This window comes from Tasmannia lanceolata, unplaced genomic scaffold, assembly GCF_043159265.1.
Source record: "Tasmannia lanceolata isolate RefF3 unplaced genomic scaffold, GAP_Taslan_0.1 ptg000005l, whole genome shotgun sequence".
Taxonomy (NCBI): Eukaryota; Viridiplantae; Streptophyta; class Magnoliopsida; order Canellales; family Winteraceae; genus Tasmannia; species Tasmannia lanceolata.
Window position 1 is genome coordinate 14,581,365 of NW_027518682.1, and position 15,439 is coordinate 14,596,803.

Genomic DNA, 15,439 nt, shown 5'->3' on the forward strand with positions numbered 1-15,439 from the left:
CCTCCTCTTTCGATCACCTGGAACTTTTTTCTCTTCATAACTTGTTCTCTATAAATAGCTGTACAAAGAAAAGGTAATATTTGAGCCTCACCTGGCATTTGTTAACGCTGACCGGGAAACTAACATTTGTGGGCCACCTTGTAGGATGCCTGGTCCAATGTCAAATGGGATCTAAACAAATTTTACACCCATTTTTTCCACTTGAAATGGGTAAAATACTCCCATTTTACTTTGAAAGAAACAATGCCTTACTGAAAAATTAATTTCTACCGTTGATATTTGCATGCCTAGGCAATATATCTAGCATGGCCCACAAGTTCACAACACACTTACCAACATGTGTTGTTCACTGTATATCTTTTCTATATGAACAGAAAGAAAAACTAAACGCATCGTGATAAAAGGTAATGGACGAAAACTAAAGAAAAAAACCCACAATTTAGAAACTTAACAACAACAAAAGGCTTGTAAAACATGTATTTTTTTTGATTAATAGCAGGCTAGAGTAGCAAGGAACGTCGCTTCTTCTTTGTTTCATGGAACTAAAAATCATAAGCATCTCAAATTCAGATGAGCATAGATTTTTTAATGCGGTTTTCTGTCTGTATGCCTATGTATATTGATGTTTCTTTCTTCCCAATCCTCTTCATGAGTGTTGTATTTTCATAATGCCACTTCTTACCATATCCAAACCGCTCATTTGTAGGGCCACAATTCACATCATATAAAATCTCGTAATAATAAAAAGGGGAAGTGATATATCCACCCCTTTTTTTACTTGGGCAAGCTAGCTCCAGGACGGCAGAGGGGCTGATGTACTTTAGGTAGGAAAGATTCAACGGGCCTGATTGCCACGTACATGGAGCTGTCCCATGTAAATAACAGGGGCAAATTTTTAGTGTAATAACGAGATCATTTACTGGTGTGTAGCGTCTTTCATTTAGCATCTGATGGCCTATTTCCCTTTTGTATGGCAAGATAAAGGAAATTGTGATTTTCAACGGTGGTGGGGCCTACATTGTCATGCTCCCCAATTAAGTAATCCAACCTCGATAGATGATAGCCAATTAGCACACACTCAAGAATTGCAAAAATGGGAATATTTATGGGCCCACAAGTGCTAATTAGAGAAGTTGATGGTGCAATTCCCACAAATCACTCAATAACAATCCAATCCAACGGTACAGATGAACCCGGATCGTCACCTGTACTTGCAATTAGGTCTTAGTGATCAAATTGAGCATTAGAACACTCCTACTTGTGATCAATATAGCTAATACCTTTCTATCTGTGTCAAATTGAGTTCATCCACTCACATGGATGAATCCAATCCATTATCAGAATGGCAAAGAAGGTCTCGATTACATCTTCAGAGCCTCATAAACCGTTCGATCGGGAATCAAAATAATGAATGCACCAGATTGACAAAGAATCATCGGACCGAACAGATAAGCTTGGATCAACGACTAATATCCAATCAATAAGTCTTTGTAATCCTCTATCAGCTGGGATGAACCTAATCCTTGAACCAGTTTTGATCCAAGGGCCAAGATTCATCCATGTAAAAGGACCCATAAGCCCTTGCTTTAAACCAATGAGATAATGACATCACGTAGTTTCCAAGGATAAATCCAAGTGTTGATGGAGAAAGATCTCTCTTTCAAGGCCATTCAAAAAAAAAAAAAAAAATCTCTTTCGAACATTTATTTATTTATTAGTAATCGGGGTTAGGCAAACCCCAAGACCAGAGAACAGAGAAAAGAAAAGAAAAGATATTACAATCTATAATAGAGGGTTCCTTCATCATCCTCTTTGACATAGTCATAAAGAAGATGAGGGAGGGACACCCCTTGAATACAAGAACCTTTTAAAGGGCAATCAGCTTTTGAAAGAAAATCAGCAGGTCGATTTACTTCCCTCCAGGTGTGAGACACCTTTCAAGAAACGAATTTTAAGAGAGTGTTCTTCAGATGAGCTAATGGTAGTCTTTTCTTCCACGGGCATGGGACAGAACCTTCGATTACATTCACTGCCAATAGAGAGTCCGACTCAATCCAAAGGCAATCAATATTAAGGGAGAAAGCCAGGAAGGCTCCATGACAAATCGTTTCAAGCTCCAATTCCTGGATGGTCATTGGCAGTCATTGATAAGAGTATCAATCAAGGGCTTGGATTCATCAAAGAGAAAATAAATAAAACTAAAAAACCCTTAAATTGAGCCAATCAAACCGGGGCATTTCCAAAACTCCAAACGTACCCCTCAATTTGCACGACCTAGAAAAATTGAGCACTTACACAGGATAAATTATGTAAAATTACCTTTTTACCCCTGGTTTCTACCACTTAATTTTAAACTCCTGGACTTTCTAAGTTTACCTTTGAAATTACATGTTTTGGTCCATAAATAGACCACCATCCCTATTTGATCAAGGGGCCCAGAGGGGATCTATTGAAACCATGTCAAAATTTCCTGAAAAAAATAGCAAAAATCAGTGGAGAGAAATGCTCATGCATGCATGGAAGAGAGCTTGGCAGCTCACCGTTGACAGACTACCCGTAAAATCCAAGTCTCCCTTGTAAAAAGAGGGAGGGAGAAGGGTCGGGAGTAACAGTTGGATCACGCATTTATTTACATATTGTAAAAAAATTATGAAACATTATGAAAAAATAATCTTTGTAAATGAAAATTTCTGCCAATGCTAAAAACATAATTTAATTTATGCTCATCAGTTTAGACTACACTAAATACCACAACAAATTATTCCAATAGGTAATTCAAATTAATTGCATTTGGTTTGAAGCAAAAAATTGGTATTTCTCAACAAACAATTTTTCATACTTAATCGAGGGTTAAATTTTTCGAAAACATCATCACAATAGTTTAAAATATTTATTTAATCTTCCAAGAATTGTCCATAAAAACCATATATTAAAAAAAAGAAGGGAAAATTACATTTACACCCCCTCTAGTTTCTGACACATTCAAAACGTGACAAGTACACCCCCTCCGTCAACGGTCCGTCAGTCTGAAACTAACCATGGTTAATATTTTGAGGACAGAAATACGCTCCTTTGCAGAGGGATTAGGGTTACGCCATTTCCACCGCAGCTGTCGCACCTCCGGCCACCGCCGCCGTCGCTTCCACCACAGACAATGAAAATCCACCCTATGGCTACATCAAACCCACATTTCAAGAAAAAACATTGATAAAAAACAAAACAAAAAAGCCCTAAAATATTAGGGTTTATGTGCAAATCATAATAATGGTGTGAATGAAGACAAATAAAACTCCTGAAGTGAGGGTTTATGTTGATAAATAAACAAGGGTTTGAATCAAACCCTAATTTTCAATTTTTCAAGTCTGAAAACCCTAATTTTCAGTTGGGGAAGACGATGGCATTTTGGTCATTTCCGCCTCGCTGTCTACTCCCCCACGTTAAAAAAACTTCAGGGGGTGTACTTGTCACGTTTTGAAAGTCAGGATTAGAGTTGAATGTGTGAGAAACTAGAGGGGGTGTATCTGTATTTCTCCCTAACAAAAACAATTCCATCAAATTTTCCAAAGCAGGATTTTCAAATAAATATGACATGTTCAGAATAATTGTTTTGATTTTCCAAAGCAAGGTTTTCAGGAATAATGGCATGCTTCAAATTATTCATTGACTTCAACTAATTAATCCAAAAAAACACATAAATAACAAGGATAAAAGCACTGGTATAGGGAAAGGTCACTTACTTGAAATAACACATTGAAAATATTAATAATTTTAAAAAATACTAGCTGTTAGACCGAAAATCGGTAACAGGTACAGCAGTGGCGTAAGAACAGAGAGCGAGTGATGAGGGAGATTGAGTATGAGACCTGAGTGCTTAGTCCTGAGTGCTTAGTCCTGCACAAGGCAAACGAGGTCAGAAGACCAGACCGGATTTTACTCCGGACAGGTCCTTCGACACTCAAGTCAGTATGAGCAAGAGTGAAGGGAAATGTCAGAGAGTTTAGGGAGAAGAGGGTTTTTTTTTCATTCCCCATTAGTCTGAGCTTTAGTCCCCTATTTATAAGGAAAATCTGTTGAGGTGTCCTGGACAGGTGTCCAGGACAGGTGGCGGCCTGTGAGAGGCTGGATCTCACCTACTCTGAACAGGTGGCAGCCTGTGAGAGGCTGGGTCTCACCTACTCTGGGACAGGTGGCAGCCTGTGAGAGGCTGGGTCTCACCTACTCTGGGACAGGTGGCAGCCTGTGAGAGGCTGGGTCTCACCTACCCTGGGACAGGTGGCAGCCTGTGAGAGGCTGGTGTTTTCACACCCCATCAGTTGCCCCCCAGTTTTCCAAGTCATTGAAGGACTTGGGAAAGTGTGATCACTCGTTTTTCTGGATGGGGAGACGTTGTTCGGGGGTGAATCGAAGAATTTAGCACGGAGTCCGGAGTTCGCAGTCCGGATTTCGCAGTCCGGAGTTCGGAGTTCGCAGTCCGGAGTACGGCTTCAACCGGACTGGGTTCTGATGCTTTACAGAATGCTCAATATCCGGAGTTCGGAGTTCGGAGTTCGGAGTTCGGAGTCCGGAGTTCGCAGTTCGGAGTCCGGAGTTCGCAGTCCGGATTTCGGAGTTCGCAGTCCGCAGTCCGGAGTTCGCAGTCCGGAGTACGGCTTCAACCGGACTGGGTTCTGATGCTTTACAGAATGCTCAATATCCAGAGTCCGGAGTTCGCAGTTCGGAGTCCGGAGTTCGCAGTCCGCAGTCCGGAGTTCGCAGTCCGGAGTACGGCTTCAACCGGACTGGGTTCTGATGCTTTACAGAATGCTCAATATCCGGAGTCCGGAGTTCGGAGTTCGGAGTTCGGAGTCCGGAGTTCGCAGTCCGGAGTACGGCTTCAACCGGACTGGATTCTGATGCTTTACAGAATGCTCAATATCCGAATCCGGAGTTCGGAGTTCGCAGTCCGGAGTTCGGAGTCCGGAGTACGGCTTCAACCGGACTGGGTTCTGATGCTTTACAGAATGCGCCATATCCAGTCCGGAGTTCGGCTGGAAGTGGAGTCCGGTTCGGACCGGACTGCTTTTTGTCGTTTTGTAGAACGCGTCATATCCAGTCCGGAGTACGGAGCTCCAGTTCGGCTTGAGATGAGCTGGAGTTTTGTAGAACGCGTCATATCCAGTCCGGAGTACGGAGCTCCAGTTCGGAGTTCCAGTTCGGCTGGAAGTGGAGTCCGGCTCGGACCGGACTGCTTTTTGTCGTTTTGTAGAACGCGTCATATCCAGTCCGGAGTACGGAGCTCCAGTCCGGAGTTCCAGTTCGGCTTGAGATGAGCTGGATTTTGTCCTGTAGCGCTTTGCGCCATATCCAGTTCGGCTTGAGATGAACTGGATTTTGTCCTGTAGCGCTTTGCGTCATATCCAGTTCGGCTTGAGATGAACTGGATTTTGTCCTGTAGCGTTTTGCGCCATATCCAGTTCGGAGTACGGAGCTCCAGTCCGGTGTATGGAGCTCCAGTTCGGCTTGAGATGAGCTGGATTTTGTCCTGTAGCGCTTTGCGCCATATCCAGTTCGGCTTGAGATGAACTGGATTTTGTCCTGTAGCGCTTTGCGCCATATCCAGTTCGGCTTGAGATGAACTGGATTTTGTCCTGTAGCGCTTTGCGCCATATCCAGTTCGGCTTGAGAAGAACTGAATTTTGTCTTGTAGCGCTTTGCGCTATATCCAGTTCGGATTTTGATGAACTGAATTTTGTCTTGTAGCGCTTTGCGCTATATCCAGTTCGGATTTTGATGAACTGAATATAGCGCAATCAGCTAAAAGACGAAATTGAATTTTGTCTTGTAGCGAATCTCACCGAGTCCTGGTCGGCCTGAAATGAACTGGATTTTGTCCTGTAGCGCTTTGCGTCATATCCAGTTCGGCTTGAGATGAACTGGATTTTGTCCTGTAGCGCTTTGCGCCATATCCAGTTCGGAGTACGGAGCTCCAGTCCGGTGTATGGAGCTCCAGTTCGGCTTGAGATGAGCTGGATTTTGCTGCGCTATATCCTGTCCGGCTTGGGCCGGTCTTATTTTTGTCGCGCGATATCCTGTCCGGCTTGGGGAACGGATGAACCTTCTTCAGGTTGAGTTTTACCCACGCGTTATATCAGTCTGGCCGGAGATGACCAAGTTTATTGAACTTGGGTTTTTGCAAGGGTTTGGTTTTCTGCCCAGGCCCGTTTCTGACTAGAAGTGCGCTTCCGATCTTTGTGGAGGCGAGCCGTGGCGAACCAAGTAGCGAGTACCCAGTTTTAGCGAACTGGATTTCCAGATATAAATACCCAAGTTTTGTGAACTGGGTTTCCAGATATAAATACCCAAGTTTTGTGAACTGGGTTTCCAGATATAAATACCCAAGTTTAAGAACTGGGTTTCCAGATATAAATACCCAAGTTTAAGAACTGGGTTTCCAGATATAAATACCCAAGTTTAAGAACTGGGTTTCCAGATATAAATACCCAAGTTTTGTGAACTGGGTTTCCAGTGAGTACCCAAGTTTTGTGAACTGGGTTTCCAGTGCGTACCCAAGTTTAAGAACCGGGTTTCCAGTGAGTACCCAAGTTTTGTGAACTGGGTTTCCAGTGCGTACCCAAGTTTAAGAACCGGGTTTCCAGTGAGTACCCAAGTTTTGTGAACTGGGTTTCCAGTGCGTACCCAAGTTTAAGAACCGGGTTTCCAGTGCGTACCCAAGTTTAAGAACCGGGTTTCCAGTGAGTACCCAAGTTTTGTGAACTGGGTTTCTAGTGAGTACCCAAGTTTTGTGAACTGGGTTTCCAGAGCGTACCCAAGTTTAAGAACCAGGTTTCCAGTTCGTCCCTTACATCGAGTAGTTCGATTAGCAGTGATTCCACTGCATTTTTGCTTTTGAGTGCCATTGCATAGCACTCCCTGGACTGAGGTTGATCTCCTCGAACTTCACCCACACCATTGGGGGTTATGAACTTCATTTTTTGGTGGTAGGCTGAGGCGACTCCACGGATCAAGTTCTGGCCAGGCCGTCCTAAGATAGCGTTGTAGACCGAGGTGGCCTTTACTACCAGAAAGTTGACCATGGCGAATGCTTGACAAGGTGAGTCTCCGACTAGGACAGGGAGCTCGATCTGCCCCACCACTTTCACGACCTCTCCGGAGAAGCCAAATAAATCTGAGTTCGCCGGCTTTAGACGGTCGTCGCCTATCATCATTTTTTCAAAGGCGTGGTAGTATAGAATGTCTGCTGAGCTTCCGTTGTCCACGAGGATTTTCTTCACCTCCCAGTTGGCAACGAGCATGGTTAGAACCAGTGCATCGTCGTGGGGGAGGATAAGGTTGTCCAGATCTGCATCCGAGAAGGAGATCTCATTCTCCGTTCTCGACTTTTTGCTGGTAGTGTGCACGGCGTTAACTCGCCTTGCATATGCTTTGCGAGCGGTAGAGGAGGTGCCCCCAGCGGCAGGCCCACCCATAATTGTACCAATGAACCCCCTTGGCTGAGATCGGGGTGCCTCAGGTTGTGCATTGGGCAGCTGAGGGGTTTTGTCCCGAGCAGGGGGCTGTTGTGATTTCGGAGGGCTACGGCCCTGGGGGCTCTTTCCTCTACGCTCTTGGTTGCGATTGTCAGTCCGGATATACTTTTTTTTAAATAACCCCGGCTGATGAGCTACTCAATTTCCTCCTTGAGTTGCCAACAATCATCTGTGTCGTGGCCGTGGTCTTTGTGGAACCGACAGTACTTCGAAGGATCTCTCCTGTTTCCTTTGGAGATCATTCTAGGTGGCCACTTCACGAACTCCTCCTCACTGATTGCCGCCAGTATGAGCTTTCTGGAGGTATTGAGAGGCGTGAAGTTCTCTTCTCTTCTCTGAGGGGGTGGAGACTTCTCTTTTCTGGGAGGTTTATCCTCCATGCGCTATTTAGGCAGATTCTTCTCTTCAGAGGTTATCCTCCGATTTGAGTTAAGAGCTGCTAGTGTTTCTTCTACCGTTATGTACTCCTCCGCCCCGGCCATGAGATCCGCCAGTGAATGCGGATTTTGTCGAGCCACAGCTCGACGGAAATCGTTGGACCGGGCGCCTGCGAGGAGCGCATTCATTGCTGCTGAGGGATCTAAATTTGGCACTTGAAGTGCCTCCCTGTTGAATCGGCGGACGAACACCTTCAGAGGCTCGTTGTCTTTCTGTCGCAAGGCCATCAGGGAAGCTGTTGTTTTCTTTGGCCTGCGGCTGCTCATGAAGTGGCGGACGAGGTCCTCTCCAAAATCGTCAAAATTGTTGATGGAGTTTGGTTTAATCCTGGAGTACCAGTCTCTTGCCGCGCCAGTTAACGTTGTTGGAAACGCTCTGCAGATGAAGACATCAGAAGCTCCGTGAAGGAGCATCATTGTTCTGAATGTCTCCAAGTGATCCACGGGGTCTGTGGTGCCGTCGTACTGGGGGACGGCTGGCATTTTAAACCCTCTGGGTGCTGGGGCACCCAGAACATCATTAGTGAACGGCGTTCTACTTGAGAACGCCCTGGAGGCGGGCCGGCTCTGGTCCTTCGCCAGTTCCTCTATTCTATGGTCCATGTCCTCCATTCTCTGTAGCAGGGGATCCGTTCTGTGGTCCCGGGACCTGATTCTTCCCACAGATCGGCTTGCCGCGGAGCCGGACTGACTCTCCGGACTCCTACGACGAGGCCGGGACTTTACTTGTGGTGCATGCTCTTCGTGAGCTCGGGGCTTCTGTGCAGAGCGGGACCTCGACCTTTGGCGGCGATGAGGCTCCGTCTGTGCGTGCCTAGCTGCGGAGTGATGAACTTGTCTGGCGGAGTGGTGAGTTTGGCCCTCCCCATGGCGTGATGACTCTCCCCTGTGGACATCTGGCCTTTCCTGGCCAGATCGTAGAGCTTCTGGAGGAGGTTGGGGAGACGCCTGCAGTAGCTGCTGGTACTGCCCGACGAGGGCTGTCATCTGCTGAAATAGAGCTTGAACTTGCTCCGGAGTGGGCAGAGGGTTAAGATGTTCTGAGCGAGCAGGGCTCTGCTCGGCGGTAGCAGAAGCTGCTACTACTAGCGAGGCAATTCGCTCGCTCCAGGTTCTGCGAGGTAGCACGGCTTGATCAGTCCGTGTAGTAGGGATCCGCGCGCTCTTGCGCCCTGCCATTTTTTGTGAGATGCGTAAGAACAGCTTTTAGTTCTGGGGTCCCACGGATGGCGCCAATCTGTTAGACCGAAAATCGGTAACAGGTACAGCAGTGGCGTAAGAACAGAGAGCGAGTGATGAGGGAGATTGAGTATGAGACCTGAGTGCTTAGTCCTGAGTGCTTAGTCCTGCACAAGGCAAACGAGGTCAGAAGACCAGACCGGATTTTACTCCGGACAGGTCCTTCGACACTCAAGTCAGTATGAGCAAGAGTGAAGGGAAATGTCAGAGAGTTTAGGGAGAAGAGGGTTTTTTTTTCATTCCCCATTAGTCTGAGCTTTAGTCCCCTATTTATAAGGAAAATCTGTTGAGGTGTCCTGGACAGGTGTCCAGGACAGGTGGCGGCCTGTGAGAGGCTGGATCTCACCTACTCTGAACAGGTGGCAGCCTGTGAGAGGCTGGGTCTCACCTACTCTGGGACAGGTGGCAGCCTGTGAGAGGCTGGGTCTCACCTACTCTGGGACAGGTGGCAGCCTGTGAGAGGCTGGGTCTCACCTACCCTGGGACAGGTGGCAGCCTGTGAGAGGCTGGTGTTTTCACACCCCATCACTAGCATAGGTGTAAGTTACTTACTTTATACGAAATTCCAAAGAAGAAATACAAGGATCTTTTTCAACGATCGAGAAGAGATAGATAGATGGATAATCAGTCCGGACTGTCATACGCTGTGGTAATGGTCCTCGGTGTGTGGATGATGCCGAAGCCCTATCCATCCAGCCTTTGGAGACTAGATTATTTCTGAAAATAGAGGGACAAACGACCCCCAAAATAGAGGGCAACAATTAACATTGAAGGTCAGAGATAGTGAAAGAGGCGTGATCATTCAAGTTGCATGTATTTGTGGCAAGACGATAGTGTGTACTAATTTTTCTTGCTATAAGCTCTTCTACTTTACACAACACAAAATTTAGCTCCTCCTTTTTGTCTCCGTCTATATATATATATATATATATATATATATATATATATATATATATATATATATATATATATATGTTTTTTTTATTTTAACACAATTTGAGCAAGAAGAGTATTAGTAGAGACGAAAAAGATGGTTTATAGCACTAGATTTGGCTCATTCCGTAAAATTTAACAATGGCAAGACTCTTGACCGTTGGGTCTTTCTAAAATTATAAGTAATCTAAGAGAACCTCGTGTGACCATATGGATTCATTCTTGCATAAAAAGTACAGGTGATGACATTAAAAAGTCTAAGATCAGTGATTTAATTCTTATCTAATCCCCTACTCAGTCCTATAATGAAAAATAAGTTATTGGTTCAAGGTAGATCAAATTCACGCGGGGGCAGTCCCTTCGAGAAATAGAAATCCTTAAATAATAGTTAACCCTGAATGGCCCTTTCGAGCCTCCATGAATGTTCGACCATGCATGAAGATGAAGTATATGTAGTAATCATTCATTTTATTTACCAATCTTCCTCGTATTTCCTAAACATTGTTACAACATCATCAATCAATGCATACCCTTGCATGGTGATACGGTAAATGCTAGCATATATGCCCTAAAATCTAGTAGTTTGATGAATTGAACTCTTTTATTCATCAATAAAGTTTCATTTCATGACATTCATTGGGTCAATCTTGGAGTGTGTGACCTGCTTCTTCTTTTTTCACACGTCTGTCCTTAGGTAGCATCATAGGAATCTCATGCCCATTGATTCACAGATCCTAAGGGGCGGGGAGATATGATATTTTATTTTCTGCGAACCTAAAAGTTTTTGGTTGGATTTGAGACTGGACATCTCCTCCCGTACACAATTAGCATCGGACTTTGCCTCCATATATGAATTGGGGTAGCCTATCTCGCTCACTGGGGTAGTGGACCATAAGAAGGCAAAATGGGTGCGACAAATGGTTTGCACACTAAATGGATCACAATAGAATAGCTTTAGAAAGGGATATGGATAAGGCTATTCTGTCAGTTTATATGTCCTTAGACTTGAGAGATCAGATTGGTCCATGGGCCCACCCCATGGCTTTAGGCTCTCCAATGATGGTTCTGCTATTAGAGTCACTTGAGGGTAATTCTGGGCATAGGATAACCTATGAGGTCAATAGGGATGCCCAACATGGAATCCTTCACCCTGATTAAAGAGTAAGGTCATTTACGGTTTTAATCTCAGCATAGGCCCTCAGAAATAAGTTTGGCCAGGCAATTTGGTAAAGTAGTTATCAAAATATTTTCGAAAACAATTGTGTGTTTTCAAAGGAATTTGCATAGTTATTTGCAAGCCCAGGCTGTTAGATTGGTTATACCTTGGGTGGGCCCACACGGCCAGTAGTGCCCATAGGACCGAACCTAGTAAATGAGGATTTGTGACCGAAGGCGGGACTCCTTTATATGAGAGCCAGATTTGAGGCGCAACAACAACAGAACAAAGCTTGTAAGTAGAAAATAACTCATTTTACTTTGATTTTCATACTTTTTGGTGCATCCAAACGGACCACCAAGGGCTGTCATTGGTTCCCCTCGATGATTACAACCAAACCCACATGTTAGTTATGAAATAAGGTGTATGAAAAATGATGCTTAAAATAGCAGGAGTGCAACTTGGGTCGGGTTGGTTCAGGTTGAGGCCAACCCTAGCCCAACCCGAGATAGCATCCCCTCAACCTAGGGGTGAAGCCAGGAATTTACACAGGGGGGTGCGCTCTTACTAACTTTCTATAATAATTCCCGCAGTGCATATTACCGGCGTATATTTTTACTTTTAGCGGCGTTCGTGAATGCCGGTAAAACCTTTTTATTTATAGTGTAAAAGGGGTTTTGCAAGTCTGTGTGTGTGGTGGGGGGCACCCCCACACTATATGTCCCCTCCGCCCCTGCCTCAACCATAACAAAACCACGGTTTTAAATTTCGACCGAAATCCGGAATTTTGGGTTTCGGTTGAGTGCGAAACTGAAATGCCATTTACCCGAAACGTTACTTTATTTCGACCGAAATTTCAAAATTTCAGTCGAAATTTTGCTTATCCCTAAATTTCGGGTGAAATCCCATAAATTTCATCCAATATTCTCTCTTTTGGATAATTATTGAATATTATCCTGAAATTTCGGTAATTTCGGCGAAATTATTTACGACATAAAGTTTACATTAATTTGATTTCAATGGATTTTGTTCGAAATTTCTAAATGTCGGCTAAAATTTTGGTTTCGGTGAGGACCGAAACATGTTCCGAAACCGAAATTTGAAACCATGAACCCAACCCAAGCCAACCCGGTCGAGGATGGTAAAGCCTAACAAGACCCGCCTCTAAATTTCTCAACCCTAACCAACCCGTCTAACCTGCATTTTCCAAATCGAGTCGGGTTGAGTTGGTTTGGGTTCACGTTAACCTAGGGTCAAACAGAAAAATATAAAAAAAAGGACTTAACCCCAAGAAATCATAATGAAATTAGAGGAAGGTGGTCGGGTTGCCCAAGGCCTCAATCCTAACCCTGCCCGGGATTAAATCTGGTTGGATTTTCCCAACCCTAACCCAGCCCAACCTGAGGAATGCCAACCAAACCCAAGCCAAAATTGGATTGGACCCGTCGGGTCCTGTCTGAGCCCGACCCAAGTTGCACCCCTAAAAATAGTTGTACTCGTAATAACACATGAAATGAGGGTAGGAACTCTGACCGTTGCATAAGTACATTCCATCCTAAATTTGAACTTTAAAAAGATGAGCTGGCGGGGGACAAAAGTAGACAAACGCTTTCCCGCCAATTAGCCGTACACCATATGATTAAAAGTATGTAAAGAAATTATCTATTTTAACCGCGGGTCTGCCACTGCTCCAAGTTTAGAAAACTCGCCGAGTTGACTCACAGACTTCCGAATCAACTCAACTTCACAAGAAAATGATGCAATGTATCATTTTTCTCATTTCCTATTTTGAAGAAAGCATTAAATTATGTACAGCAACAACGTTTGCTTTTGCTCTTAGTGAATCTCTTGACATTTACTTGCCATAAATAGGTGGCTAATTTATTATTTTTTCGCATAAAATATGTAAAAAATTGAATAATTTAGGCATTATTCTCATATTCTTTCAAAATAGTCCATTTCAATTTTCTTTCCCCCTCTTCTAAAATTGTAAAGTATTTCCCCTTTAATAGAAGAGAGCACACACATACGATGAATAAAACGAGTAAGCCAAGATCTGTTGCTATGTGGCTGCTATCTCATGCAACAGCTGGTCCCCGGAATGCCTTATGCGACTGTCCCTAGCAAATCCCTTGCTTCTTTTGATTGTCTTTCTAATTTTGAATCAATAGGCTTGAAAACATCTCTTCAAAAAAATTGTAAGAGTTGTTTATTTATTTAGTTCAATTTATATTTTCTACTAATTTCAAAATTACCAAGCTAGGAAAATTGTAATTTCAATCTTTAACGAATCACATTATCTCACAAATTGTGGCTGCTCTGACATGCAACATACCATCTACGAAATGCCTTTTGCGATGGACGCTAACAAATCCCTAATGCAGATATCAAAACATGGTTGTGCCGATAACATTTCCCTTTGTTTAAGCGAGTCTTTCTTCTGCAACATTGTAGAGTCATCATTTCAGTGTGGGCACACTAGATGGACAGTCTAAATGGTTGATTTTGGCCTCATAGGACTCAAGACCACACCAAAGAAAAAGGGAGTGATATATCTGCCCCTTTTGATTAGTAGGGACACCCAACAGCAGTGTACGTGCCGATCAGCCCCGTTAAATCCTTATGATGTTAAGTACATCAGCCCCTCTCCAGTCATTGATACACTGCTGCTAGGTGTCTAGTAATCAAAAGTGGCGGATTTATCACTTCCCAAAATAAAGTTACTGATATTTGGGCTACGATGGCCTGATAATGAGCGGAACTCATCTTGTCCATTCTGTTTTATTTGTCTGTTGAGATTTTTTTTGAGAATAGCTATTGACAGCTGAATAAATAATAAAAGAGTAGTGCCAATATCAGTCGCCAAAATATCATAATTGAGTCCAACTCGGCCGAGTCATAGTGTTTTAAACCCTTTTATCGGCGGTAGTTGGGATTTACGCGTTCGTGTCCGTGTTAGGGAAGTGGAAGAGGCCGATGGGTCTCTCTTTCTCTTTCTCATTAGGGTAACACCCATAAACTCCCACCTTCCAAAAAAAAATTCATGTAAATGCGATTTCGCCCCCCTTTTGCCCTATTCACTCCTTCTCTTTTTATCTCTTTCTGGGCATTTCCAATGGCCGTTCTCAAACCGTAGCATCACAGTTTTTTCTTTCTCAATCTCTCTCGCTTTCTTTTTTTCTCTACTTTCTATTTCACATCGATAAAACCCTAGAAATTTCCGATTCGATTGTCAGAACTGCATTCAGGTTAGATCTTTGGGGATTTTTCTTTCCCTTCGGACGATTATTAGGAAACCTAGATTTTTAGCGGTCTAGGGTTTCTTTTCATTCTATGTTTCATGGAGCCTGTGGAAACTAGGTCTGAGAATCGGAGTAGGAAGAGGAGAGAAAGGAGCTCGGATAGATTTGAGGTATCAGAGAATAAGGTTAGGGTTTTCAGAAAGGGGAACGATTTGGTTGGAAGTTTTGTGAAGAAGGAATTCCCTGGTAATGGAGTTTTCCTTGGGAAGGTTGTGAATTACAATCGCGGATTGTATAGAATCAAATACGAGGATGGGGATTCCGAGGATTTGAATTACCGAGAGATCTGTGATATCCTCACGACTGAGGAAATCGATTCTGTTGCGAAGGGGAAATTAGAGGAGTTGATTTTAGGGGATGGTTTGGATAGGGTTGAAGATTCTTCAATTGTTAGTAAGTTGAGTTCTGATGATCAATTTAAGGGCGATGCGGACTCGTCGAGTGATTCGTGTGAATCTGTTAGGGTTTTAGCTTCAAAAAGTCCTCAGCTTTTGCCACTGCAATTGCCTAAATCCTCAGGCAATGTGGGCGTTCCTGAGGAATCTATCGCTTATCTGTTCTCTGTGTATAATTTCTTGAGATCGTTTAGTTACCGGCTATTCTTGAGCCCCTTTGGTTTTGATGATTTTGTTGGATCTGTTAAGTGCGATAAACAGAACTCCCTTTTGGATGCTGTTCATGTCTGCCTCTTGCGGGCTTTGAGACGTCATCTAGAGGTGCTTTCTTCTGATGGCGCTGAGCTTGCTGTAAAATGCTTGAGGTAAGTGTTTTTTTTTTTTTTTTTTGTCTTTTGGTATGCTTGTGTTCTTGTTTTCTCTTGTGATCTTAGGGCATGTTACCAATGTA

General features: G+C 43.8%; 1 protein-coding gene across 1 annotated transcript in view; it reads left to right on the forward strand.

Moving 5' to 3' along the window:
• The first annotated feature begins 14,245 nt into the window (after positions 1 to 14,245).
• Positions 14,246 to 15,439, forward strand: part of LOC143877620 (DDT domain-containing protein PTM-like) — a 29,569-nt gene continuing 28,375 nt past the window's right edge. Inside the window, exon 1 of the mRNA XM_077379771.1 lies at positions 14,246 to 15,353. Coding sequence (XP_077235886.1) covers positions 14,632 to 15,353 — 722 coding nt within the window. The 5' untranslated portion in view covers positions 14,246 to 14,631. The remainder of the gene's footprint in view (positions 15,354 to 15,439) is intronic.